The sequence below is a fragment of the Bison bison genome, unplaced genomic scaffold (genome assembly GCF_000754665.1).
Source record: "Bison bison bison isolate TAMUID 2011002044 unplaced genomic scaffold, Bison_UMD1.0 scf7180017864048, whole genome shotgun sequence".
NCBI lineage: Eukaryota > Metazoa > Chordata > Mammalia > Artiodactyla > Bovidae > Bison > Bison bison.
Genome location: NW_011494620.1, coordinates 5,350,001 through 5,363,296, shown reverse-complemented (window position 1 = coordinate 5,363,296; position 13,296 = coordinate 5,350,001). Strand labels below are relative to the sequence as shown.

Genomic DNA, 13,296 nt, shown 5'->3' with positions numbered 1-13,296 from the left:
AGAATAGGACACAGTGTTGGCTAAGTGCTATCTTTTCTTTTTAATTTTCCCATTTGCACCCCATCATAACACTAAAACAATGCTGTATCATTAGGATGCTTTTATTTCTTCAAAAATCAAGTGACTTTGTATCCAATTATAATAGTGACTTTCCTCAAATGAAGAGAAAATACAATGGGATTCTACTCTTTTATCTTTCCTGCAGCTCTGTTGTTACTGAAAAGGTCTCGGATTCCTATTTTTAAAGCGGATCGGCCGTTCATCTTTTTCCTGAGAGAACCGAACACAGGTATATTAGTGTTTTTTGATAGGATTCATGTAAATATTTATCAGCACCTCTCTAGCAACAAGGGCTCATTTGTCCACCCCAACCTAAAACAAGCATTCCTTTTAGCTGGTTTCTGTAGTGCTTCCAAAGCTCCCCAGTTGCTATGTCCTGTATCCTGAGAAAGGGGAATATTTCATAACTACTGAGGAGACTAATACCCTCTTGTGGCTTTTCTGCCTTCTGTTACTCTCAGCCCATTTAAAAATTTAAGTTTCTACTTCTGGGGAGGACTTAAAAAAAATGATGAAAGTAAAATAAACGATGTATCTTTTTTCCCCATTGTTGCTGAACTTTCTGGGCCTTGTAGGCTGAGGGTGTTCATTCAGGTCACGAGTGTCCAAGTTGTCCCCTGGTACTCTCAGCGCCCCTAGTATCCTAGGGAATGCACCTGCGTTTCTATAGCTTTTCTGTTGATCTTCCTCAAGCTTGTTGAAATAACACAGAAATCAAATATTTGCCCTAGGCCTTGTCCTACCATACAACCTCATCTTAATCCAAAGATGGTATGGTACAGGCAGAGCCTTAGCACATCAGAAGGACAAGCAGAAGTCCTTTAAGTCTCAACAACAGTGAACAAAGTATTCAAATGATTCCTCTTAATGTTGCCCCACCTTCTCTGGCAATTACTTATCAGCCTGGGGAAAAAAGAGAGATTCTCAGTAAAGAGTTGTTGGCAAGTCTAAACAATGTGTTAAAAATAAATAGGATGGACCAGGACTAACAAAATCAAGCAAAAGTGGATCTACTTTAACTAAACATCAGGCATTATTTTTATTTATGGAGAGAAAAAATGTCAAGTTAGAATAATGAAAATTATGCATAGGTTTTACACAAATCGTTAAGGAAATACTGTCAACATCATTTTATCTGAGAATCATTTGCGTACGGCTGTAATTTGTGCTAGAAAGCAAAGACACTTGTGACAAAAAGGATGAAGATAATCATTCACTAGGGAATTATCTATTAAGGGATTATTGCGGGGAGAGAAAGTCCATCAACAGAATATATCCTCATAGTATTTCACCAGATGAAAATGTCACTTATCACTCAGAACAGGTATCAGAGAGCCCTCTCTTAGAAAGGATACAGGTCAAAAACAGTGAAGATGAAGAACGACAGGTTCTACTCCCTCAAGAAACAAGAGACTGGACTAAACCTGAACAGAAGGGTCACTGTCAAAAGCTCATAGCCAATAAAGGTTGATGACAGTTAAGAGAACAGTTTCTCTTCTGGAATTCAACTGCATAAAATGATGTAAAATCTTTGAACTGACTAGTAAAGGATACATCACTGTTTCTGTGATAAAGAGTTTTCAGAACTGCCTTAATAAACAGAATGAAAATATAATCCACCACCAGTTCCATGATCCGCAATAGTCCCCGTGAGTTTCTCTGCCTTTCTCCCTGGGAGGTACCTGCTCACATCACACAAGGCCGAGTCGCTACTCTTCTGATGACGGGGTAATGAAAGGACAGAAATGAGCCTCAGCCTCCAGTATACCAAACTGACGAAGCTTACTGATAAGGGCAAATCATAACTCAATCAGTTGACAAATGGGACACATGTAAGAACATTACCAAAAATGATCTTCACCTCAAGATTAAACTGTTGGAGAACATCACTTGTCCAGCCTACAGTCAGCCATCCAGTGATCTAAAGGACCTAAAAGACATGATATTCCCCTCCATGTATTCCCCCTTCCCCTTTGCTGTAGTAGTTCAGTAATTTAATTAACATGCCCAGTTTCTTAATCTGTAAAAACAAATAAAAAAAAGCTCTGCAAGAAATGAAATATTAAGCTTGAATTTTTATGGGTTTCAAAGCTTGTGACTGTATTTTGGGGTAAGAGCATAGACAGAGTATGGTGGCAGAGAGATTAAGGACAAGAGGAGACAACACAAACTGCTTCTTGCCAACTCCACCTAGGGTTCATACCCTGAAATATATTAAGGATCAAGGGTCTAAAGGATCATCACCTCATGAGCAATCTGTGAAATGCAAGAAAGAACATTCTGATAAGGAAAAGTGAGCAAATGTTGGAACAGACAGAATATTTAGTTGCTTTACTAAACATTCTTGTTAAATATTAACTTTTATCTGAATGACTTGTAAAGCTCTTCTGTTAATCTCAGAATCTAAACATATGTAATTTAAAACCAGACAATATATTCTGGATTTTGTGTATCTGATGTTGAATTTAGCCATGTGACTGCAGCTAACTATTAATACCTTAACAATTCCACTTACTAAGTAATATCCTGCTCAGAGGTATTTTTTAAGAGGTTTAAAAAAAATGTTTAAAGAACTGCATATGAAAATACTATGTAACACTACATTATGTTTTTTTCTTGACAGCATTTGTCTTCAGTATTGGGAGAGTTTTGAACCCCCTACACTGAAATAACAGAGCTCAAGCATGTTCTCCACTTTTATCTATGCTTTTCTTCAAAAATTACAATTTCATTTTCCTATACCCCTGAAATTTAAAAAATGATCTGCTGAAGTGTACAAAGATAAGGGTATGTGTTTTTCAAATATTATGAACCTAAAAATACTTCCACTTTGCCATAATTTTATAAATTTATTTTACCCTCTTTTAATCTAAATGTGTTTTAGCCTTCTTTTCTACTCGTTATCCCCGAAACACTAAAAGGCACAGCAGTGACCTATGAACAGTGAGTGAGTCAGGCCACAGGCTCACAGTCCTCAGTAAGGACACGTGAGGCCACAGTGGACTGAGGGTGGACAGTGAATAGCGTTGCCTTTTCCTTATCCTGGACAACTCAGGGAGAATGCAGAATGGACAAAGTCATTTAAAATGTGTTTCCTTTCCATTTAGCTTCTAAAGGAAATGGACAGTTTAAGTGTAACAGCAGAGCAGAACAAAGAGATCCGTGGAACCCTCAGTCTGTTGTGGGACTTCTGCAAGCATGGCATCAGGCTGCTAAATGCTACACATTTCAGAGTATGTGGTGTCCCCCAAATTTACAATTCCCTGACAGCTTCACCACAGTCCTGGTGAGAAAGGAAAAGGGAGGGGTTGAAGGAAAGGAAGTAAGGAAACCAATAGAGTTCAAAGGTGTCTGCTTTTGAAACAGCTTTTAAGAGTCTGCCTATCTGCAGATACGTTTCCATTGTCTAGGCAGAAACGGAGTGTGTCGGAGTGGCCAACAAAATCTAAGAACATAGAGTAAAAAGACAATGCAGATTATGTAACATGTCATTACAGTTAGGTTTAACAAATGTGAACTTCAAGTGGTGTATTTTTCCAATGCTAAAAAGCAATGCCTTTAAAATTCCATTATCTTAAGATGGTTTTAAATGATTACTTTAAATGTGATTATTTCCTAAACCACACAAGAGTAAAATAGAGCATTTATTGATGGAATAACAAAAGTGCTTTTCTTAAATATTCTTCAAAATACATTTGTACAACTTACAATAATATATCCAAAATAACTGTATATACAAAACATTGCCTAGTTTTAATGTATGTGCTTTTTTTTCCCCAAAAATTACAAAGTAACTTTTTTATTTTTTTGGCAAAGTTCAACCTTAACAGAGGTGACAATTTTGAAGGTTGGTTTAAGAAAATAGAACCTGAGGGAAATTGACACGCAAGAGTCAATGACAAGCAAGAGATTTGGAGGAATATTTTTAGTTTGTTAAATAAAAATGTTTTTTTTAGAGTGATACTTTTCACATTACAAAAATAAACCAAAATGAAGAAAAGGTCACTGTAAAATGATGGAAAAAGGATCTGTAGACTTGCTCTTAGTATTTCAAAAAGCCAACAATGCATGTCAAAAAATGAATGCAAGATCACAACAGTCTTGTATTTACTTTGTATTTGGAGAAGGTAGTGAAATAAGTGGCCACATTCTCTTTTCTTTTAATTGCTATTAATATGGTTGATCTGATTGGCTCTTCGATGAATTTCATCCAAGAAGTTCTCCAGTTGTTCTATTAGCATTCTTTTTTTAAACCTGTATGAAAAAATAAGTATAATAGCACTCTCAATTTCTTTTTAACAAATAGTTACATATCAGTATAATTTTTTTTTAAAGAGAAAAACTGCTTTGAGAAGATTTTTTAAAGTGAAATGAAAATGAAAAATCAACAGCTTTATGATATATAAAATCTCTTAGCAAATTATTTTATCAGTACAGTATTATAGTTTGTTTCTAAAACAAACAATCCAGGCCTAGGTACAATGGATAAGAGGTTATTTCTTTCACAATAAAAAAGAAAAACAAGGGAAAAAAAAAAACCTAATAAATACAAGGGTTATAAACATTCCAGCAATCTGGGTTCCCAAAGAAATGACTCCAGTAGGTTCTTATGCTCTATGAAAGTGCAATGTTGAAAGGAGTATGAATAAAATATGAATATAATCCCCCACAAAATGGAAGAAATGAAATTTGGCCATTCACATTTAAACTGTGATGTTCTACTATTACAATTTGAAAACTAGCAACAAGTTAAGGACAATCAGACATCAGCACTATAGGATATAGCTAACAGTTAAAAGTTCAAGTGAAAATTTTAAAATTTTTTCAGTAATAAATATAGCAGACTAAAATTGCTTTTGTACAGAAGTATGTGTACATAATGTACAGAAGTATGCAGATGCTTTTTAGACTCTCCAAAAACACGGCCCAATTGATGCCTACTTCCTCTGTACTTGTAAACTAATAACAACTAACCACCATAATATTATACAACTCTCTAAAAGGTAACAGAATTCAGGCACCCGGAATACAGCTAAATCTATGAAGTTTGAGTTGATAGCATGTTATATAAAGAGCAAAACAGGTTAAATATTCAAAGTAATATGAAAAGTTATGGCCTTATCTTGAGACTTGAAAGTAGCCCATGCTCTAGCCACTCATAGAGGGAAAAAAAAAAAAAAGGATTAATGGCTTTATCTTAAAAAAATAAAAACCTTTACATGAAGCATGGAAGAAATTGGTGGGGTACATAATTAAAGGGTGGGTAGCATAATTAAAGGATGGGTATCTTGGAAGGTCAGATGAGATAAACCTTAAGTTTTCTTACAATACTAGAATTCTAAAAAGTCTTAAAGGAGAAATTTTAAAAAACACTTTTTTACTCACTAAACTCATACAACTATGCTTTCCAGTTAATTGCACTTTGTGGTCACCGTTTATAATCTTGATCCACATTCCTTGTACTAAAGTACATAATCTTGGGCTACTGAAGCAATCAGAATAAGGCTCATTTGTCCAGCTCTTGTCCCTTAATTACATGTTTTCCCACGTACAAGTGAACTCCTGCATTCAAATACTGCCTTTCAAGGTTACTTTTAATCACTAATATTAACTGTAGTTCAAATATACAGAGAAAAATGAAAGACTGTAAAATATAAAGACATCAAAAAGCCACAGAGTAGGATAAATGAGAATTATGCCAATACCTGTAATGTGTAGAGAGAAAGGGTTCACGATTTCTAAAGAATTTGTGTGTGGCTATTTTTTAAGTGACCTTAACTTTCAATAAACCAAAAATAAGAATTACTTATTTACACATTGGTCTGTCATATACATGCATAACAACACAAGTATAAAGTAGATACTGTTAAAATACCAACTATAGAAACTGGGGACTCATTTCATCATACCATAATGTACAACAGATTACTTACCTTGATGCTTCTTTAATGACATTTTGTAAAAATATTAGTCTTGTTTGTAAACTGCCTTGCACATGCTTCAGTAAAGTGAAGATTCTTTCATATTCTTAAAATAAGAGAAGCAAAAAGAAAAGTGGTGTTACTTTGCACACTTATTCAATATTTTCCTATTACAGTTTACTACACATCAAGATTAAGACAAAACTAAAAATAGTTTACCTAAAAACTTCACCGTTCTTTAGAGATTTTATAATACATGTATTTCATCAGACATCAACAAAGATAAAATAACTTGTCAAACACTGCCTTTTCTTGGTAAAAGTTCTCATTAGGGAACTCATGTATATATATATATCAAAACATACAGCTTAGAAGAATGAGTAAACAGCTTTTTTGGTAGTGCCACTGAAAAATAAGAAGTGGCCTTTACAAAAATCCAACCTTACAACAAACTCTAAATTACAGCTAACATAGGGGGTGGATAAAATAGAGGAAAAAAAATAAACAAGAATGCTGTCTCAATTTCAAGTTTTCACATAAAACTTAATAGTCCTCTGTCAAGGACTATAAGCTCCTAAAATGACCAGTACTGAGTCTTACCCACTTCTGGACCACCCATGGGCACCATCATAGCAGGTGATCTGTCCAAATCTTCTGAATGAATATCAGTAAGAATATTGAAACTTTATCTCACAAAGTTCTTCTCTACTCATATAACAGACAACTTCGTAATTTTAGTTTTTTGGCCTAAATGCATCCCTGTCACTATTATAGTTTAAATCTTAAAAGTTAAGATGGTGGGTAGGTACTGTGCCAAGAACTTTACAGATATGAAGTCATTTAATATTTATTGCATCTTTGGGGGTTTTTTCTGTTACCTTAAAATTCCAAAAAAAAAAAAAAAATTCCAGTTGCTGGTTGGCAGAATGTTCAAGACTATCGGTTCTTGTCATGGGAGGAACCAGGTTTAATTTTTATCTGTGTGTTTCCCTACTCTACTCTCATCCCTCCTTATTTACCACACCTAACACAGTACTTTGGATATAGCAGTAAGTGTTGGCTGAATAAAGAATGGGATCTTATATAGCTGATATGTTGTTCTCAAGACTGATCTAAAATCAGATCTATGCTTTAGTTAATTTGACTTTTTTCTTACAGCACATACAAAAATCAAATCTGTTGTCTGTCTCTAATTATACATACTTCTTCCTGGCTTTCGGATCTCTTTCATTATTTGTGCTTTTAGTTCAGTGTTGACCTCTTCGTGGCTTCTGCAATGCATCAATTTCTTTCCTTTGTTGAGTGAAGATGCTGGTATATTCTCTTCAGGACATTGTTCTTTATCTCTGGGCTCCTCGTGATTTTCTAAAAATCCACCAACAGTGAGGTCATTAGTTCCTAAGTGGTCGTGACCGAGAGCCTCTGTATGATTGGTTGGTCGTTCCAGTAAGTTGGCTGGAGAAGATCCTGAAAATTCAGCTTCCATAGCATTTGGTGTAGTATCTGATGAAAGTTGGTCTGCAACATGATTTTCAACCACATCATCCATTGTCGAATCATTAGTGGCTTCAGAAACTAAAAATAAGGAAAAAAGAAAGAAAGATGAGAGCCAATTTCAAAGCACACAGTAAAGAAAACGTCTAAGAAACAATATTGTAGCAAATCACAACTGATCTCCTTGACTCTGAGAAATTAACAATGTGATACGGTTCTTAAGCTTTGCCATATATACAGTGTATTTCAACGTGAAACATTCACAGTATTTACAAAATTTGTACAATTTTTGCCTGGGGGGAAAAAATAAAAGTCAGTTTAAAAAAACTTTTAGTTTTCTGGTTTTTTTCTATGGCAATTTTATTGAATAAGTGGTTTTCACTGCTTTAGGGACACATATATGATCAAGATTATCATGGTTATCCTTTTATTAGAGAGAAGGCAATGGCACCCCACTCCAGTACTCTTGGCTGGAAAATCCCATGGATGGAGGAGCCTGGTAGGCTGCAGTCCATGGGGTCACTAAGAGTCGGACACGACTGAGTAACTTCACTTTCACTTTTCACTTTCATGCACTGGAGAAGGAAATGGCAACCCACTCCAGTGTTCTTGCCTGGAGAATCCCAGGGATGGAGGAGCCTGGTGGGCTGCTGTCTCTGGGGTTGCACAGAGTCAGACACGACTGAAGCAACTTAGCAGCAGCAGCAGCAGTTCATTCCAATTTACCTCTGCCTTATACAGTTACTATTTAGAGGCAAAAGTAAACACAGGAAGCTTAAGCTAATCAGTATTCTGCAGCAACATGGCCCCAAACCTCCAGAGCACCTTTCCGTATAACCATCCACACGGTCTTCACTACTTGAGCAATGAAGAGTAGCTGGTTCCACTTCAGCTCACTAGACTAGACATAAAAGGCTTGCAAGCTTGCCACTTAATATCAGATTATTTTATCTGCTCACCAGAGAAAGCAGCTGAATTCTCAGTTCCCTGATTGCTCACCAAACCACCAGGACCCAAATGAATTCATCGCCTTACTATTCAAAATTTAAACTCCCTCCCCACCACAAAAATTCTCTAAACTTCTGACTCCCTTCCTTCATCCTAAATCGTACTCCATGATTTGCAAACTTCAATGAATAATCTCAACAGCAACTCCTGTTTTAACTGAAATCCAGCTCTCCTGCAAAGAAAGCCCTCGCTCTCAAACTCTCTCCATGGACTTAAAATGAGGTGGCGTCACTAGCCCCTTTTCTTTCCAATGCCGCTTCAAGAGCGTTTCTCCACGCACTCTTGTGAAAACTCTTGCTCTTTTCATCTATAAAATCCTTCTGTACCTCTCTTTTTTCTATGTTTCTTTTCCTTGAAAAATATATCCACACCAGATTCTTTGTCCTGTAATTTACCACGATCTGGATTTTGCTAATTATTTCCCTGTAGCTACAGAGGCTTGATCAGATTGATGTTCATTCAGTATTTTGGGTGGCAGATACTTCAAATGTAGTACTGTGTAATCCCATCAGGAGGGATCATATTTGGCTTCTCTCCAGTTAAGATGTTCTTACCCATGAATGATCACCACCTATAATTAATTACTCCATTAAACATTCCCTTCATCAACTCTCATTCTTCCCCAATAATAATATTCCACATGACTCAGCGACTGAACAACAAAAAATACTCCACACAGTAATGTCAGCCTGGTCTTTATGAAATGCCAATCAGATCAGATCACTACCTCTTTCAATGGATTTTCACTGTCCTTAGAATAAAGTCTAGAATTTTTTACAATGGCTTCCAAGACCCTCTATGAAATAGACTGTGCATGTCTTTCTTTTGGTTCTCACCTTACCTCATTCCCAGCAGCCCGCAAATATACCAGAATGCTTCAGTTCCCTTAATGCCCTGCTCCTCACAGTATGCCTCTGAGTATACTCTTCCTGTAAGAGTACTATTACTGTCACATAGGTAAATGCACAGCTTCAGTTTACTAATTTCCATTCATCCGTCAAGTGTTGGCTTAAACAGAACCTCCTCAGTAAACTGCCTTGACCCCACAGACTAAATCCTCTTGCCAAATACTTCCCCAAGTATACCTGACTTCCCTTTTTGTAATATTCATCACACTTCTAAGGAAATGTGTGATGACTTTCTTTCCTCATTATAAATGAAGGCAGAGATCACTATTATCTGTTTACAGCTACATCTCAATGCCTAACCCTGTCTAAATTAAGCATATCATTTAATAATTAATTGCCGAATTAAACAAATTGAAAACTATCTTTCTGTGGGTATTGATAACGCCCCTTTAAAAACTGTCATTTCTAAACGCTAAAGATTTGCAAATGATATTTCAAATCATGATAGCTATTAAGCATAATGAATGAATATACGAAATGTTCATTAAAAAGACATAAAAAATGATTACATGCTAATTTGGAATAAACAAATATCTTCTCTAGACACTCTTGGAACTTTATCCACTTTTTCTATATCAGAAAACTCTCTCTCATGCAGAACCAAACTAAAAGCAGCAAATACTGTTTAAAGAAAAACCCTTACTTTTATGAAGAGGAAGGGGTTTAATGAGGTCTGGCTGTGCTTGGGTCATAGGTGCCGGTGGTCCTTTCCCTCCGATGTGGTTGTTCACAACTGGGCTCTGCTGCCGGCCCCTCAGCAGTGGAGACATGCAGCGTCGTCTCTTAGGGACACCTTGCATATTTGGTTCTCCAGGTCGTTTATGTTTATTTTGAGGTCCAGCCACAAATTCATCTGCCTCATCTATCATCATACCCTGTAGCAACGAAGAATTTCCCTGACTTTACCTATGGTTTTCAGTTGTACGACAAACTCCAATTCCCATTAAAGTACATTTTAAAGATGTTGACATATTATTCTACCAAGCAAATAATTTCGGCTTACTTTAGTTAAATTAAGAACTATTAAATCTGTGCCTCCCACAAAAAAAAAATTATATAATCGAACACTTCAAATTTACCTTTTTATCCAGCTTAAAGGGGTTGCCAAATGTATGCAACCTCCGCGGCTGATCAGGATCAAGTTCTCTTAATGGAGAAGGTACTTGCTTGAGGTACTCCTGGTAATTCCCCATTTGTGCTATAGGAACACTGTGCACTTGGTCTTTTCAAACAGAACAAAGCAATAACAAAAGTTAACTTCGCTGAAACTACCTTCCATTTAGTTAACAAATAATGTGTCCTTGTGTGTGAATGCTACCTGGTCTATTCCAGGCAGCTTTTCCTTACCATATATTCTAAATTAGTTTGTTGCCATTATAAATATTGTGACATAAAATCTTGAGTGCTTTTTAATAAAATTTTAAATAATTTTATCTTCTAAACAAAGCAAAAATATTGCAGTTAGTTTCAGTATATAGAATAAACAGTATGTGTAACCCTTCTATGAAAATGTCTCTTCTATTCTACTCCAAAGCAGAATTTAGTTAAAGCATAATTTACAGAAAAGAGGTATCACATAGATGATCCTTTTCATATAAAACTATAGTTGAAATGTTTACATCAGAGTTGGCAAAGGGTTAAGTTCTCATCTGACTTGACTTGTAGGTGCCAAAGGTATAGTTAAGGAAATACTAGAATATGACATATATTGGCCATTCCGAGTTAAACTATCAGATACTAGTAGATCACAAGAAAATGATTTTGTGTGTGCCTGTGTATGTGAATGTATGAAGAAAGCCACAAGGAAACTAAGCTATTACCAAAGGTTGTTTCCTCTGGAGAACAGAATTTGGGGCAACAGTGATGGTAGGAAGAAGTGTAGACAATTAAAGATGACTCAACTTTCTACTTCATTCAATGAGAATGTAATATTACAGTCAACTCTTTAAAAGTTATAATAACACTCTGTATTTTCAATATAAAGAAAAGTTTACTGAAGAAATACCAATATTAAAACCATGATCTAACCTTCATCCTGTCCTTTAAGAAATCTGCGGGTGCTCTTCAAAAGATTAGATCTCATTCTTGTTAAGTGATCCAAAAGATTCCGTCTTGGTATGTCATATGCATTTCTAAATGTCTGTGGCTTCAAATCCTGTTTTAAAAAGATTCAAAGACAAAATGTATTTTGAAACATAATTAAAAGACTACAATCTCCAGCCCGCAGCACAGCTTAGAAAATAAGATATACAAGTCAACTAATTAGCTTAAAAAAATAGAATAAAGAGATATGATACCATCATAATGTACTGTTTTAATAACCAAAAGATAAAAACTCAGTAGTGAAGCTCAACCAAATTATCTCAAACTCACATCTGTCCAAGATTTCATTATGTATCCTGGCTAACAGAAGTAAATAAAAGCTTTGATGTGTAATTTACATACTATAAAACAACCCCATTGTACATAAACAGTTTGAGCGTTAATAAATGTACAGTTGTGAAACCAACACTAGGATCAGTTTTAGAACATCCCCATCACTCCACAAGTTTCCATGTGCCCACCTGCAGTCACTCGCAATTCCTATCCCCGAAGCTACTAATCTGCTTTCTCTCTACATCCCATTTCATAAATGGAATCTTGCAATATGTAATCTTTTCTATCTGGCTTCTTTCCATAAGCATGTTTTTGAGATTCATCCATGTTGTTCATGTATTGGTAGTTTATTCCTTTTTACTGTCTTTTCCTTTTTACATGGATATACTGTATCTTTATCCATTCACCAGTTGATGATCACCAGATGGTCAACACCGAAATCAGATTGATTATATTCTTTGCAGCCAAAGATGGAGAAGCTCTATACAGTCAACAAAAACAAGACCAGGAGCTGACTGTGGCTCAGATCATGAACTCCTTGTTACCAAATTCAGACTGAAACTGAAGAAAGTAGGGAAAACCACTAGACCATTCAGGTATGACCTAAATCAAATCCCTTATGATTATACAGTGGAAGTGAGAAATAGATTTAAGGGACTAGATCTGATAGAGTGCCTGATGAACTATGGACTGAGATTCGTGATATTGTACAGGACACAGGGATCAAGACCATCCCCATGGAAAAGAAATGCAAAAAAGCAAAATGGCTGTCTGGGGAGGTCTTACAAATAGCTGTGAAAAGAAGAGAAGTGAAAAGCAAAGGAGAAAAGGAAAGATATAAGCATCTGAATGCAGAGTTCCAAAGAATAACAAGAGGAGATAAGAAAGCCTTCCTCAGGGACCAATGCAAGGAAAAAGAGGAAAACAACAGAATGGGAAAAACTAGAGATCTCTTCAAGAAAATTAGAGATACCCAGGGAACATTTCATGCCAAGATGGGCTCGATAAAGGACAGAAATGGTATAGACCTAACAGAAGCAGAAGACATTAAGAAGAGGTGGCAAGAATACACAGAAGAACTGTACAAAAAAGATCTTCACGACCCAGATAATCATGATGGTGTGATCACTGACCTAGAGCCAGACATTCTGGAATGTGAAGTCAAGTGGGCCTTAGAAAGCATCACTACGAACAAAGCTAGTGGGGGGGATGGAATTCCAGTTGAGCTATTTCAAATCCTGAAAGATGATGCTGTGAAAGTGCTGCACTCAATATGCCAGCAAATTTGGAAAACTCAGCAGTGGCCACAGGACTGGAATCAGTTTTCATTCCAATCCCAAAGAAAGGCAATGCCAAAGAATGCTCAAACTACTGCACAATTGCACTCATCTCACATGCTAGTAAAGTAATGCTCAAAATTCTCCAAGCCAGGCTTCAGCAATACGTGAACCGTGAACTTCCTGATGTTCAAGCTGGTTTTAGAAAAGGCAGAGGAACCAGAGATCAAATTGCCAACATCCTCTGGATCT

The 13,296-nt window shown here is 36.1% G+C and overlaps 2 protein-coding genes across 2 annotated transcripts in view; one reads left to right on the top strand and one right to left on the bottom strand.

Annotated features, from left to right (window-relative positions):
- SERPINE3 (serpin peptidase inhibitor, clade E (nexin, plasminogen activator inhibitor type 1), member 3) overlaps positions 1-1,471 on the top strand; it is a 30,557-nt gene extending 29,086 nt beyond the window's left edge. Inside the window, 2 exon segments of the mRNA XM_010835672.1 lie at positions 206-365; positions 367-1,471. Coding sequence (XP_010833974.1) covers positions 206-365; positions 367-394 — 188 coding nt within the window. The 3' untranslated portion in view covers positions 395-1,471.
- Positions 1,472-3,691: 2,220 nt separating this feature from the next.
- The window catches only part of INTS6 (integrator complex subunit 6), an 86,692-nt gene continuing 77,087 nt past the window's right edge, over positions 3,692-13,296 (bottom strand). Inside the window, exons 13-18 of the mRNA XM_010835733.1 lie at positions 11,420-11,546; positions 10,471-10,613; positions 10,035-10,266; positions 7,185-7,556; positions 5,994-6,087; positions 3,692-4,314 (exon numbers count right to left, since the gene is read on the bottom strand). Coding sequence (XP_010834035.1) covers positions 4,221-4,314; positions 5,994-6,087; positions 7,185-7,556; positions 10,035-10,266; positions 10,471-10,613; positions 11,420-11,546 — 1,062 coding nt within the window. The 3' untranslated portion in view covers positions 3,692-4,220. The remainder of the gene's footprint in view (positions 4,315-5,993; positions 6,088-7,184; positions 7,557-10,034; positions 10,267-10,470; positions 10,614-11,419; positions 11,547-13,296) is intronic.